The following is a 15,389-nucleotide window of genomic DNA, read 5'->3' on the forward strand; positions in this document are numbered from 1 at the left end:
CATACTTTGGACATTTGAAATTTGCACTTTAAGCCTCATATTTCGAAGACGAATCCATTAAAAACACGTTTTGAGATATGATGGTTTACATAACATAAGGAACCTCTATGCAAAAATTCAAGCTTAACAAAATTAACCAGACCTTATTTTGGGAAAACTTGCCATTTTTTTTGCTCTGTCTTAGTGTCTACGTATTCTAAGTACGCGAATATTATAAAGAATATACAAAGAAAAATCGCTTCCTTTGGCGGATGTAGAAGTGGGATTGCACGCCACGTCATCCAATGCGGCTAATACCGCATTCACACCAGCACTTAAACCAGTTTAAAGGTGGTTTAATTAAACTGGTTTAAATCTCAATCTCCAATGAGTGTACAGAATCAAGAACAAAACTGAGTAGACTGTGCTGTACATGTTCCTGAACATTGTTTTGGTGTTAAAGTAGCATGAATCTGCACCGGTAGTGCTAATACATAGCAATATCGAAAAAAATCATATAAGAATCAGACACAAGGGTGTTTCTATCTGCGAGTGCTGTTTATATGCTGACGGCAAGCTCATTTTGGACCCCCCCCCCCCCCGTCATGTTAATAGCTGAATACCCACTTGGGTCCTGTACTCACCTTTATCATCCATATTGATTGAGACCGTAAGTGTTGGTTTGATTATTGTCACATCAGAATCAGTTGAACTAAGAGTCAGTTCAAACGTCTCAACCTCTTCCACGTCAATGTCGTCTTGTATGTGGAAGTAATAGTCTTTAAAACTGTCACCGTTTCTGAACACTACATCAGTATTGGATCCTATCCCGTAATCAAAGCCTTCTTTTGCTGTGACATCTTTGAAACTGATGCTAGAATATTAAAGAAAAAAGAGAAGATTAATAGAGCTCAAATTATAAAGGAGGGAATTTGGGTTGATCCCTCCCTCCCTCCCTCCCTCCTTCTCAATTGATTTCTTAGTGCTAGCCGCTTATGCATCTAAGTTTTACTTACGAAACGATGTGTTGGCCGGTAGGAGATGATCTTGTGATCATTTGCTTTGGAGAAAATGAACCTTCGTCAACACTCATTGTTTCCACTGACCATCCAATCTCCACGGCACCTAGAAACAATATCATTGTTAGATATATATATATATATACAAAGCTTTGCCGGATTATATGTAATAAGGACTATAATATTTCTACGTAGCCGTATCCTTTGCGCTGAGTGAGTACTTTAAAGTGAGTACTTTACAACTGACTGTGGACGCAGGCCCGTACCCAGGGGGGGTGCGAACGCATCTCCCCACAACGACCGAAAGCCACTTTCGGTTCTCAATAGACGTGCTATTTGTAGACCAAACTATAAAGCATAAGCTAGTATGTCATCAATAAATAAATTAGACTTTTCTGTAGCCAAATCCGACAAACGTCCCATGAAGATAGTGCAAAAACATTAAAACACTTTTGTTATTTCGGGGGTGGTCAGAGATTTTTGTCAGGAAACCCACTCCCTCCAACCCCCAACGCTCCCCCCCCCCCCAGAAAAAATTAGGTATATTTTTTCTGATCGTTTCGTTAATAAACAATATGTCGCAGGAGGAATGAAAAAGCTTCTACAATACATACAAACTATGGACGACGACAGGAACGATTATGAACACATTATTGTACATTCAGGCACAAATGACATAGAGAAACTGCGTGTAAATGAAATAGCTGTTAATATGGAAAACTGTGTAAATACACTCAAAGGTCGCTGACCCAGCTCCAGAATAGCTGTCAGTGGAATTTTGTATGCTCCCAAGAGAGATGGCACAAAAATAGACGACACAAACTACTGCTACGAAGACATTTGCAAGGACAATGGGGCCCATTTCATCAACAATCAGCGCGTTACAAGTGACACCTTTGGAAACCTCGACCCAGAAGTTTTTCACGACGATGTACACCCAAATAACAACATTGGAACCAAGAAGTTTGTTTCAAACATCAAAGCTAGAACCGGTTTGCGAAGGGACACAGAGAGAAGTGAAAGAAGAGCAAGAGCGCCACCGCATAAGCAGCAGAAAAGGACAATGTGGGGCTCAAACGACGAATCATTCCCATCCTTGCAAGCCTTCAACGCATTAGCACATTATTTTAGAAGGCACCGTCCAAGCTAAGTGCTCTTTTTGTTTTATTTATTTAACATTCACGATATCTTCTCCAGAATATTTACAATTAAGAATCGGCTGCTGGAATATTAATGGCTTCAGCAGTAAAACGTTTGGAAACAAACTAAACCAAAATGACAGTCAGGATACAATTAACAAGCATGAAATTTTTGGTATAGTTGAGACACATGCAAATACCAATACAAACTTAAAAGTTACAAATTTTAAGCATTATGTAAAACATAGAGAAGGTTCAAACAATTCACGAAGTTATGGCGGAATAGTAATATATATTAAAAATAATATAAACAATGGCGTTGTATACATGCCATCAATAAATAAGAACGTTTTGTGGATAAAACTTAAAAAACATATTTTCATTTGAAGAAAGATATTTATATAGGAACAGTTTATCCAAGTCCACAAAGAGAGAATAACAATGAATTACTTGATGATCTCGAAAAAGAAATACTTAATTTTTCAACAAAAGGTGACATCATTGTACAAGGTGACTTTAATGCGCGAACTGGAGCTTTGCAGGAATATGTATTAAACGATGATAACAGCAAAAAGTTCTTCGAACTTCCAGAAGATTATGAGACAGATACAACAAATCGCAGAAATTCTCAAGACGTAAACACGACAGATAGCCGAGGGAAAAATCTTATAGAGATTTGTACGGCTTTCAATCTCAGAATTCTGAACGGAAGATCAGTTGGGGATCTCGAGGGAAGAAAAACATGTTTCAAATATAACGGAAGTAGCGTTGTAGATTATGTGATTGCTTCAAATAATATCATGAATAGCATTAACTATTTTATTGTCAAACCTCTGGAGCCACATCTAACTGATCATTGCTCTCTATCTTATGCTTTATCTGTCCGGAGCCCATCAAAGGGTGCAGAGGCAGAGAGGACAGGCCAAAATGAAGGATTCAGAGAATTCAAAAAACTTATCTGGAAGGACGGAATACAGGTTTAGTTTCTAATGATATGCAACAAAAACTAAGCGACGCACTAAAAAACAATAGCACAGAGACAATGACCGCTCAATTTACGCAAGCGCGGCGGCGGGCATGAAGTATCAAAACACAAAAACGGTAAACAATCAGAACAACAAACCATGGTTTGACGAGGAATGTAAAGCAGAAAAAGAAAACATTCGCTCTCTTGGATACCGAATCTCGAAAGAGATGCTCTGAATCGGAAAAGGAGAATCTTTAAAAAAACGTGCAAAAGAAAAAAAGAAAATCATTACGCGAACATAATCAATAATATCGACTTTAGAAATTCTAAGTCTTTATGGAGACAGTTGAAAAACTGTTTCCACATCGGTAAGTCAACAAAAGCGTCGCCAATTGAGACTGAAAATGCGGGAAAAATTTTTCAGCACTTCAACAATTTGAATGCAACAAATGAAGCACAGCCCAAGCAAAACGGACGAATAGATCATAGAAACTATCGGGAGGGGCCCCTGGACTACAGAATAAACGAGGAAGAAATTATAAAAGCCATAGAAAATTTAAAATCTGGGAAAGCAGCAGGCGCGGACAACATATTGAACGAATTTCTAAAGTGCAGCAAAACGATCTTGAAAAGTTATCTCGGTAACCTTTTCAACAAAATATTAAACTCTGGGATTTACCCCACAATGTGGAGTTACGGTTTAATAGTCCCGATTCATAAGAAGGAAGATCCATCGAAACCTGAAAACTACAGGGGCGTAACACTTTTGTCAACGTTAGGCAAAGTATTTATGTCAATCATGAACGAAAGATTATACAATTACCTAACGGAGAAGGGCATTTTGAAAACAGAACAATGTGGTTTTAGGAAAGAACAACGAACAATAGACATCATTTTCGCTCTAAAGTCACTAATTGACAAGCATGTCAAAGCGAAACCCAAAAAAAAAAAAAAATTCCTGTTTGCGTGCTACGTGGACTTTAGTAAAGCGTTCGACTGCGTCCCTAGGGCGAAACTATTTGAAAAACTAAAAGCAGTAGGTGTTACTGGGCGTTTCCTCGACATAATCCAATCAATGTACTCAAATGACAAGTCTTCCGTAAAAATTGGAAGCTCCATAACTGAATCCTTTCGATGCTACGCAGGCGTGAAACAAGGCTGTATGATTTCGCCAACGTTGTTTAATTTTTACTTGAGCGACCTCCCAGAAAAACTAAATGAAAAATACCGAAATGATATTGACCTAAACGGTGTGCCATTAAGTTGCATTCTCTATGCCGACGACTTATCCTATCAAAATCAGCAAAGGGCCTGCAAGAATATCTGAACAGCCTCGAAGAATATTGCAAAGCATCCGAACTATCCATCAATCTAGATAAAACAAAAGTAATGATTTTTAATAACACCGGGAAAACAATGAATAATTACCGAATCTTTTACGGAACTTATAAAATAGAAAATGTCAAAAGTTATAAGTACCTTGGACTCCATTTTTGCCCTTATGGAAATTTTAATTTGGCTAAGGAGGAGCTCAAAAACGTAGCATTAAAAGCGATGTCCAAGTTAAGAAAAGAAATGGGAGAGCACTTCAGACAAGATATCAAACTAACTCTCCGCCTTTTTGACACCTTGATACAACCAATCCAAACTTAATGGAAGCGAAATATGGAGAGCGGACTACAAGGGAAAGTTAGAAAAAGATCCAATAGAAATGGTCCACACCAAGTTTCTAAAATGGCTTCTCGGCGTAAACCGATACTGTAGCTCGAACGCGTGTAGGGCTGAATTAGGACGATTCCCTCTCGGAACAAAAGCAAAGTGTAGAGCGATCAAACTTTGGCTTAAACTTTCAAACAACAATGGGAATAACGAAAAACTCTCCCGCAAAGCATTCGCTACCATATCTAATTATGAAAACAAGAACTTTTGGCATAGAAAAATTAAACAAATACTAGACCTTGCGGGTAGGAGCGATATTTGGCTGACTGACACAAACACTCCCGAAGCAACTTACAGTTTTCTTCAACAAAGGCTTTATGACATTGAACAACAGACATGGCTTAGCTCTATTCAAAATGACAACAGAAAAGACCAAGCCCAAAAGAACAAATTGCGTACGCTCAAAAAGTTTAAACTGTCCCACAATTTAGAAGATTATCTAACGGACGTAAAAAATATTGACCATAGGATTGCCCTTACTAAATTCAGGCTAAGCAATCATAAGCTAGCAATTAAAACTGGAAGGTATGAAAAGCCATATAAAAAGCCTAACGAAAGAAAATGCTTAGTATGCCAGACAGGTAAAGTGGAGGATGAAGAGCATTTTCTGTTAGAATGTCCGGCCTATAAAGATGATCGGGATAATTTACTGGATTTCCTTAAAACGCATGCAGGTATCAATGTTAGACACCATGCCAACAAAGAAAATAACTTCGTCAGAATTATGGGATTGAGCCGGAATGAAAACGTGAATCGGCGCTTAGCGAAACATATTTTTGAATGTATGAAGGCAAGAAATGTGAAGCTTGATGACGACGTACGGTGACGTCACCTAATCATTCGAAACAAGAAAAAAAAATGCAAAAGGCAAAGTAAGAAAAACATGTTATTTGTGGATTTACGTGTTTTATAAGGTGCCATGAATAAAATCTATCTATCTATCTATCTATCTATCCATCCATCCATCCATCCATCCATCCATCCATCCATCCATCCATCCATCCATCCATCCATCCATCCATCCATCCATCCATCCATCCATCCATCCATCCATCCATCCATCCATCCATCCATCCATCCATCCATCCATCCATCCATCCATCCATCCATCCATCCATCCATCCATCCATCCATCCATCCATCCATCCACCCATCCACCCATCCACCCATCCACCCATCCACCCATCCACCCATCCATCCATCCATCCATCCATCCATCCATCCATCTAATGTCACCCCCCCCCCCCCCCCCAAGAGAAAAATCCTAGGTACGGGCCTGGGACGGCTGTCCAACTAGATCATTTACTATCAGGGTATTTATCTCAAGCTAGGGGATATGGTCATTTTACTATTTGTGGCGGAAACAAGTTCACGAGTAGGGTTTGTATACTTTTATGCAGACATGATTGATTTTGTAGGGTCGCTACTAGTCTAGAGACATAAAAACATAAGCACGTCACTGGGACAGAATTCTCTCATTTAGAAGCGAAATTTAAATGAAATGAATACACATAATTCTAGCAATAATACAATGTTGAGCATGTCTTCAGTTTTCATAGTCTTTTCGGGTGTGACATAACACTCATATGTTGCTATGTTGCTAGTGTGCACCAGGCATTGCCAAATTTTGTCAAAATATGCCACCACTGGAAGTGTAATTTTCGATTATAACGTTCCCATAAAAGTCAAGATCCTTCGGTCGGTCGGCAGTCAGTCTAGCAGCCCCAATGCTCTCAAAATCATTGCATAATCTAAAGTAAAGTTTTACTATAAACACAAACTGTTGGATTATCTGGTATTGGTCAATTATATACGCTTATTTGAAATGCAAGAGATGTATATAAATACAAGCTTGACTGGGGGGGGGGGGGGGGGATTGCGCAGACATATGCATCATATAAAAATACAAGCATTTTTAAGCATTTTATCATCCATAATCTTTTATCGATAATCAAACCCCTACCATATGGCACTCAACCTTACAATTTATCAAAATATATTGGACGAAAGAAATGACAACCTTCGAAAACTTATTTCTAGCCGACATTGTAATCATCATTCTTCCAGGGCGCCGATGTCAGAACGAGTAATTTCTTTCTTTACCCTCCCGTCCCCTCAAGATAGTTGAAACCAATTTGTTATACTTTAAGACTTTCTTCATATACCCTCAAGTTTTCCTTTCTTATATTTTTTCACCCGATTTTAGTTACTGAAGAAATAATTGCTAAGTAAAAAAATACTTTATGTCATGCTTTTATAAAATGAAATAGATAAAAATTCTGGAACAAACTCCTGTTCCTGCGCCTTTTTATTTGCATCTAAAAGGGCTCGAACTCAGGCTGTTTTTTTTTTCGAGCTAGCGAAGACGCTACGCTCATTAGCATACTAAAAACTAAGGTTATTCACATACACAATTTGATTCGACAAGAACGCACCGGACCAACAAAACAATGCTGTCATCTGAGCCTCGGCATGTTCTTAAAATTTGGACGTTCTTTAAAAAGTGATTCGCATAAAAAAAAAACAAGAGTGTACTCTTCTTTGTATTTGGCACAATTAAGTTTAATTTAGTTTTACTTGTGTGTGCAGTTTTTCACCTCCCTATTTTAAAGAACATATAGCTTGTGTTTTCTTTGTGTCTAGAGACACTAAAGATAGTTTGCTTAACTCAGTATTAATAGTTTCAAATGACCTTCTATCTTTCATACCCGTAAATAGTTCTATGTCATGTTTGTGTCATCAGCAAAAAAGTAAAATTTAAAAGCTTGTAATAATTCAGATTCCATTACAAACGAACTTATGGTTTCTTTATTTGAATTGCATTAGAAATAATATGCTTTTTATGAAATAAATTACTGCTTCAAATGTTCAAATTTGAAGCCGATGGCACACCCTGCTTTGATTGCTATTGTTTTAGGTAACTTAGGGGAACAAAAAGTGTAGAATCCACCCTGTTCAATGGCGCCCGATGTTTTGGCCAGTTGGAAAACTTTGTAAAAACGATTCATTCTTCCAAAGGAATATAGAACGCTTGTAGAATTTGCTTGCCTTTTATTTGCTTTGTATTAATAGCTGATACAGAATTGCAATTGCATGATTTTTGGTGGCACGGGCATACAGCGACATTTCCTCGAGAGTCACCAACCTGTGAATTCCAGCTGAAAACCAAAACAACAGAAGTTCGAAGTGGAATCTGGGAGTTTGGAAGAGTAACCTATGCAACGAAATTGCCGTATTGCGTCGTGACGCGCATATACATAATTAACTCAAATCTATTAGTACTTTTTCATATCCTAGCTTTGATTATTTTCAAGAAGAGATAACTGTTTAAACACAGTTCGCCGAAAGTTATAAGTTATCAAAATCAATGCATTTGAAATACGATTATGGTAAAAATATGCTGCTTACTTCTCCAAGCGCAAAACTTGTAAGCACGTTCTCCAAAATTTGTTAATGCTTACAACTTTCTATATTTTTTCCAAACTTCGACCTTGAATTAACCTATTCCGCAATCGGTTTAGATTTAAACTAGAACTGTAATAAACTCCGAATCTAGGATGTTTCTTTTATAAGAATTTCAAAGAATTAGGGAAATCTAGCAAATAATGATTGTATGAGAGCGCTTTGAAAATGCATGATTTTTGGGGAAACAAGTCCTTTTGAATTGAGTTCTTTTTACCTGTAGCAAAGCGCCCCCAAACCAGTAGCGTCACTACAAACGACAGCATGTTCCACGGTCCGTCCATCTCTTACAGACTGATAAGGCGAATCGATCACTGACAAGAATTCTCTATTTTTAAGCATATTTATTTCGATTAGCATAGTTAATCGACCCCCGGTGTCAAAAAAAGCATGGGAAGATTAAAACAATAAGTTGATGTGCGTCAGTCTTAAGTCGACTTTTGAAAACTTTTTTTTTTGCTTGGTACGGAATTGTTATTGGCGTGAAACTTTATTTTCTATTTTCTGTCTGTGTGTATGCAGCTCAAGCGAGTATTAAATGGCTAGAGCAAATTTAATTTCGTAAACAACGGTGATTGTGAAGTACTATTTGCCACAATCACACAAATATTTTCGTTTGTAATAGGATTTTTTGCAGTTAAAATTCCTGCCATGAGAGTATTCACAATCTTTGTGACTATTCGAATCAATCTTTTTAAACTGAATGACTTCAACGTTTTGTGAAGAACTTAATAAGTCATGTTTTTTTCCTGCTGATTTTCCTACAGAGTTATTGTTTCTCGTAAATTGATCTGTCTATCAAGCATGACTCCGCGGGATTTTGATTTTGTATCAGACTACAATTCACGACCTTGGTTAATCACTGAGCCGAATGACACCAAAAAGAAAGAAAATAATCCCCCAGCTTCGCAACTATCCTTGGATAGCCCCTCGGGTGAGCTAACTTCTTCTCTGCATGCCTTCGCTTGAATAGGTTTCGGGTCTTTTGTGCGCCTGTTCGCTTTATTTTGATCGTAGATAATTCCTACGAAATTAGCGAAATCCCTTCTTAAAACAGCACATTCTGTTGAAAAGAGTGCAAAAAAGGGAAAAGTTATACCAGACGGAGTATAAAATAGCCCGAGTATCAGGCGATTTTATTTTTCAAAAGTTATCGCTTCCCGGTATATACTTCATAGGGAAGTATAAAACTCCCACCATTGCAGAAAAGTCTAAATTTTGGGTTTTGCATGCAAAGCCCACTACAAAAATAATTCCCAGACAAGACTTGGGACTTCGGTTTTGCTATGGTTTTCTAAACTAAGGAGACACGCTTTGCAAGCTTTTGAATCACAGCAAGCTCTCAAAACATGAGCGTATATATAATGTTTATCCAATCAGCAACCTTGAAAAGAGTTCTGCATTGAGCCGGCCTTTTTGTTAAAATAAACGTGAGTCATGCGGTCAAATGAGGTCACGTTTAGCTTATTTACGTGCAGGTATCAAGCCTAGCACTTTGTATATATTTCATCCAATCAGCAATGTTATTCTTAAATGTTTCCCTTGGAACTTTCTGTTTTATAAAGCGCGAGTCACACGGTCACGTTTACAAAGCTAAGTAATGCAATCAAATGCAACCATTAAGCAACTTACCAATGTACGGAAATATTGGTCAAAGAACTTTAGGGCCGTATCCACCGAATACCGAATACTCTGAATTGGTACGAGCCAATTTTAAAAGGGGAAAAATTAGAAAAAATTGTAGCCAAAAGACACTCGAGATATCGAGGTAGTTAAATTTGGGAGAACGTTAATTTGTAGTGCTGAATTGATTTGGCAGCACACTGATAAACTGACTTATGCTGTATTCACACCTAAAACCATGTTTAGTTATACAAGGTTTTCCCTTGCCTGATAACTTGCCAAGTTTCTCATTCTGTTGAATTCTTACTAGCTAAATGATTACTTAGTAACATGTACAGCACAGTCTATTCAGTTTTGTTTTTGGTTCTGTCCACTCTTGGGAGATTGAGATTTAAACCAGTTTGATTAAACCACCTTTAAACTGGATTAAGTGCTGGTGTAAATGCGGTATTAGACAATTCAGAATCCGAAGTTGTCGAAAGCTTGCGCACTAAAGATATAACATATTTCGTTGTTGGCGAGAGAGACCCCAAAAAGATTTAAACAAGGAAACGCAGAAGAGTTCTCATCATCACCCAAAGACGTGTATCTTTTTACTAGCAATCAGAAAGGTTTCAATACCTTCGCTTATTTGGATCAGCTCCTCTGCTGCACACTTGTGACATAATGACATAACGACATGGGCGCGCGCACATACTTATCTTCGTATGTTCAAATGAATGGTGAATGGTTTGACACTCTCACATAAGCCCGACATTACGATATGGACATAACGACATAAGAGAAAAAACATGGTTATTTTCTTTTATGTCATCATGTTCAGGTCGTTATGTCGGTCTAAACAGCGCGCTTCCATGTCGTTATGTCACTAGTGTGTACCAAGCACAAGGAAATTGCTTCAAAGAAGAGCTGGACGGCGTTTTATTATTATGATTTTGATAATAAAGCTTTACAAACACTATTACCTACTCTTAGGCAATCGTATCTGTTGTTTGTGTTGACAACAAACAGCCCAACGTAGAGAATGTCAACACAACCCTTCGGGTCTTTCTCCTGCTCAAAGAGGTATCCTAGATGATGTTTCCAAGTTAACAACTAAAAAAAAAACCCTCTTTTGTCGTTATGTCGGGTTTAACAAAGTGCCGTTATGTCACTAGTGTGCACCAGGCACAACAAACGCAACATGTGAGCGATTGTTTAGTGCTTTACCACGCATTAAGACATACAATGTTTCTCCGGAGTACAATTTAGTGGGGTAGCAGGCCTCGAAATATTAACTTTTATTTCTATAAAGCTTGCATGGTATAACGGGAGGGTGTCCTTGGGTTTTTTAAAAACCAAAAAATCATCTTAAAAAAAAAAAACATCTTGAAAGATGATAGGACGCTTCTGGAATTGTTTGGAGCAATGTCAAGAAAGTTCACCTTCAGATTGGGGGAAGGTTGTGGGGCAATACATGACTTTCTCAAACTGTGCATTTTATTGCATTTGGATTACAGATTATGCTTTATTGAATACGTTCGTGCAGTAATCACAATCGTGTGAGTTTTACAAGGAGTTCCTCTCCTGAGCTTGAAAGATGATACTCGTCAACTCCCGATCAGGGGCGGTAAGGGTTATTTTCGTGATTTGTGAACGGCCTTTTTTGTCTATAATCGAGAATCGTGAAAAGGACAAATTAAAAACCGTCATCCGTGATTGCTACCTTCGCCATGTGATTCGTGAATGGCATAAATCTGGAACCAAGTCTAACGGGCTCAGATTCAAAAAAAGGGTGAGGCACGATTTCCAAAGGGCAGCTTGATTTCTATACCGCAGTTTATCTTGTTGCTGTTTACTTACCATTGGTAAAAAAATCTATTTGGTCTTGCAAAAATTTAAGTCCGTAATAGCAGGAATAAAATTGGGTTGATTTCTTTGAACTTTTTGCATTCTTTTGTTACGCTACGTTAAGTCAATCATGTGCCCGTTAAAGCTAGGTTCCATTTAAAGCTAATTGCCTGCAATACAGGAAAAAGGAGTTTTTTCCCTGTTATTTTTCTAATTAAAAATTTGAGTATACAGGACCACTCATTACAAAGGAGGAAACTTGGAACCAGAGACATTTAAAAACGAAAAGCATTATAAGAATTTTAAAAAAATGCTTTAATTAAGTATATCAGTAGCGGATCTAGGGGAGGGTTTAAAGGGTTTAACCCCCCCCCCCCCTTGGGCTGCCAGAAAGCCACATGTAGCAAAAAATGTCCCCCTCCCCCCTTTGTAAATGAGCAGAACCCCCCTTTTAGCAAAAAGCTAGATCCGCTCCTGTATAGTTATATGCAAGTCCAAGTGAGTAAAGGCTTTCTAAATTCGCGTGGTGTAGACTTTGTGACCTCTGTGACATTGTGATTGTATCTGTTCTTGTCGGCATTGCTGAATTACACCTTAGGCCTGTAGAAATGAAAAACGACATGTAACTTTATCGTATAAGATGTTAAGGTTGACAGAAATTGAGCTTGTCTTCTTTGTTGAAAATACTTTGGGCGTGCTTTTGTAAACCTTTTCAATTCATTGGGTATTATATTTTTATGTACACTAACTATTAAGAACATCTTCAGCCTTAAAATACTAAAAAGTAAGCTATTCTTATTTTGAATTTTTGTTTCCCCAAGTTTTTACTAAACGTATTTTTAAATACACAACACTGAAGTTTTCTTTAGTGGGTATTTGACAATCATTTTTATGAGTGACTTATTTTCTTTAATTAAGATGAGATCAGGGGCACACTTTCCCGGGAATTGCAGTGAATTGTCGAGAATCTCCGGGAATTTGTCGGGAATTCACGGGATTTCCCTTTGCTCGATTTGCTGTTAAAAATTCCCGTTCTTGTCTGTCTGGTCTTGACTACTGTCGTGAGTGGCCATTCACATGAAACCAAAGAGCGAAGAGGTCTGTAGGGAGGTTCTAATTACTTGAGACAGTTTATCGACTATCAGTTTTACGTGCTTGACACGTTTTTATACTCTAAGGATTTTAAGCTTTACTTACTTGACACGCTTAACAATGAAGCACGCAGCGAGGATAACAGCCACTAAGATGATGACTAGAATCGCGATTGACACAGACACAACCGCTACAACTGCTCCTGCCTGTGCCTTCGTCTCTGTTGGTGAAATGAATTCATGATAATTTTGTTTAACAAAAAGAGGCCTGGGGTCTTGGCATAGACTACCGTTCTTTACATATAATGTCAATGATTTTATATTCATTAATCTAATTTCTTAATGTATTTGCATCCGGTCACAACAAAAAAAACGGCATCACCATCACCGTCACCGTCATTGTCACCGTCAACGTCACCGTCACCGTCACCGTCACCGTCACCGTCACCGTCACCGTCACCGTCAACGTCAACGTTACCGTCAACGTCACCATAACCGTCACAGTCACCGTCACCGTCACCATCACCATCGCCATCACCATCATCACCATGCTTATTACTTTCATCCATGTGCCATTTTCCATATCCATTTTCCATGTCCTTCTTTATCAATAACCCATATTGCAAATCACATATAATCCTACAAACCTTAAAAGGGAGTGTATCTATGATAAAAGACAATGAGGAGGAATGGCAATGAGAGAGAATGGCTAGTGGGCTCATACGTACCAGGATATGCCGTGTTCTCGATACTAAGTTCCACTGTTTGATTGTTTCCAAACACCACTCTGGATGGGTCAAGGCTCTGGAGTGACAACACTAGCGTCTCCATGGACTCCGACTGCCTGTCGACCGGGATCTCTACTTCAATGGCGACGTGTTTTGCCCCTCTGTTGAATACCATGGTCATGTTGTGCGCTAGGCTTTGGGGGACTGGGAATCTCCAGGCGGGGTAGTCCGCAACCTCTGGCAAAGACTGGTTATCGATAGGCCAGTATAACGATGTGAATCTGAAATCCCTATCATCTGCTGTTGACGTCTTATTTGGAGCAATTCTATGAAATAATAATTATTGTTAGAGATAAGCTGGTATGGTGTCATTGTTGCATTGCGACGCGCGAAAATCTAATAAGGATGCGAGAATCGCAGATTTGACAGAAAGAGAGAGAGAGAGAGAGAGAGAGAGAGAGAGAGAGAGAGAGAGAGAGAGAGAGAGAGAGAGAGAGAGAGAGAGAGAGAGAGAGAGAGAGAGAGAGAGAGAGAGAGGGTTACTTACAAGAGAGAAAGAGGGATATCGTATTGCCCTTCAGCAACCACAGAAACCACGGTCTTTTCGCCTTCTGCCAGAGATCGACTGATTGGGCCGTCAATTTCCATTGTCACTAAAGGAGAACAAAAACATTTGAAAGTACTTCACTTTACACACTTCAGTTTTCAATATCAATTCAAAATCAAACTTAGGGGAGAAAGAAGAACTACACGTCACCGAAGAGGTGAAGGAAATCCAATAGAAAGCATTTCCGTGATGAACTATTCGTTGTACTCTATTTTTTGTAAATAGAAGCTAGAGGAAAAGGGGTTGGATTAAACGAGGCATAGGACCTTGGATTCGCCGAGGCCGCACAACAGTGATTTCGATTCAGGGGCGTAACAGGGAGTGGGATGGGGCACTGGGGAGGGGGAGGGATAGTTATTTAAAAAAAAATATATATTAAGAAATGACCAGTAGGTGTGTGGATCTACCCACTCGACATTTTTTTATGTTTCTTTATTGTGCACACCCAATCTTACCTGGCCTGCTACGACTCTGCGGCTGTTATAGGATATAGTTAAATCAATAAACTTGTAATGGTTGTGCTCATCAAACGCACGTATACAACATAGCGAGCAAAAAAAAAAAAAAAAAAAATAAGGAGACATTCACTGTAAACCGACTTTTATAATCTTCTACTATTGTAAATATGACACACACAAGCGAAAATAATAATATCATTATGCTGTAGTCATAGTTTGGACAAAAGTACCATAAAAATTGAAACGTTTATAAGGTTGATAATTGAATTTTAAAATTACTCTGCACTTTATATGATAGTAATGCACCAGACTCTAAAATCGATTCCTGAAAATTTGCAACGAATATAAAGGGTGCATTGCTTGCTCATTTTTTGCAGCCGTGAAAACGATTCGCTGAGACGTCTTCAACTACCTTTATCGTCGTTCAGGATTGTGATCACAGTTGACTTGCGATTTTCGTCGACAGTCACATCCAAATAATCACTCGAAAGCGATATGCCGAAACTCTCGTCAAGCTCAGTCACGTGATCCTCTTCGATTGTCACCGTGAAACAGGAGATGCTTGACCGATACGGTATAAGTACTGTGAAGTTGGTCAGCGGTATGAAGTCCCTACCAACTGTTGTGTCGATGTAAGTCGTGCTCACACTGAAACAAAAAGAGAGAAAAATAGCAATGACATATAAGCTGACTGAATAGATGTCTTTGGGTTATTTAGCCTGAAAGGATGCTTAACCAACAGCCCCGTTTCCAGGGTAACTGCCGTC

General features: G+C 38.6%; 3 protein-coding genes across 3 annotated transcripts in view; 1 reads left to right on the plus strand and 2 right to left on the minus strand.

Annotated features, from left to right (window-relative positions):
* Positions 1–8,627, minus strand: part of LOC116614585 (adhesion G-protein coupled receptor V1) — a 35,592-nt gene extending 26,965 nt beyond the window's left edge. Inside the window, exons 1-3 of the mRNA XM_048731547.1 lie at positions 8,503–8,627; positions 996–1,104; positions 624–853 (exon numbers count right to left, since the gene is read on the minus strand). Coding sequence (XP_048587504.1) covers positions 624–853; positions 996–1,104; positions 8,503–8,569 — 406 coding nt within the window. The 5' untranslated portion in view covers positions 8,570–8,627. The remainder of the gene's footprint in view (positions 1–623; positions 854–995; positions 1,105–8,502) is intronic.
* On the plus strand, positions 1,596–5,672 carry LOC125570132. Its single transcript, XM_048731214.1, has 2 exons — positions 1,596–1,680; positions 4,936–5,672. The coding sequence occupies exons 1-2, from the start codon at positions 1,618–1,620 to the stop codon at positions 5,647–5,649; spliced, it is 777 nt and encodes a 258-aa protein (XP_048587171.1). The 5' UTR covers positions 1,596–1,617; the 3' UTR covers positions 5,650–5,672.
* Positions 8,628–12,165: 3,538 nt separating the features above from the next.
* The window catches only part of LOC116614593 (adhesion G-protein coupled receptor V1), a 31,417-nt gene continuing 28,193 nt past the window's right edge, over positions 12,166–15,389 (minus strand). Inside the window, exons 19-23 of the mRNA XM_048731548.1 lie at positions 15,035–15,270; positions 14,105–14,210; positions 13,558–13,883; positions 12,936–13,050; positions 12,166–12,338 (exon numbers count right to left, since the gene is read on the minus strand). Of these exons, the coding sequence (XP_048587505.1) occupies positions 12,326–12,338; positions 12,936–13,050; positions 13,558–13,883; positions 14,105–14,210; positions 15,035–15,270 (796 nt within the window). The 3' untranslated portion in view covers positions 12,166–12,325. The remainder of the gene's footprint in view (positions 12,339–12,935; positions 13,051–13,557; positions 13,884–14,104; positions 14,211–15,034; positions 15,271–15,389) is intronic.

This window comes from Nematostella vectensis, chromosome 8, assembly GCF_932526225.1.
Source record: "Nematostella vectensis chromosome 8, jaNemVect1.1, whole genome shotgun sequence".
Lineage (NCBI taxonomy): Eukaryota > Metazoa > Cnidaria > Anthozoa > Actiniaria > Edwardsiidae > Nematostella > Nematostella vectensis.

Bases quoted from the DNA above. Each gene is read 5' to 3' on its own strand.
- LOC125570132 (XM_048731214.1), top strand. From the start codon at position 1,618: ATGGACGACGACAGGAACGATTATGAACACATTATTGTACATTCAGGC. The intron at 1,681-4,935 runs AAACTGCGTGTA...TGTAGAGCGATC, and splicing joins CAGGCACAAATGACATAGAG to AAACTTTGGCTTAAACTTTC.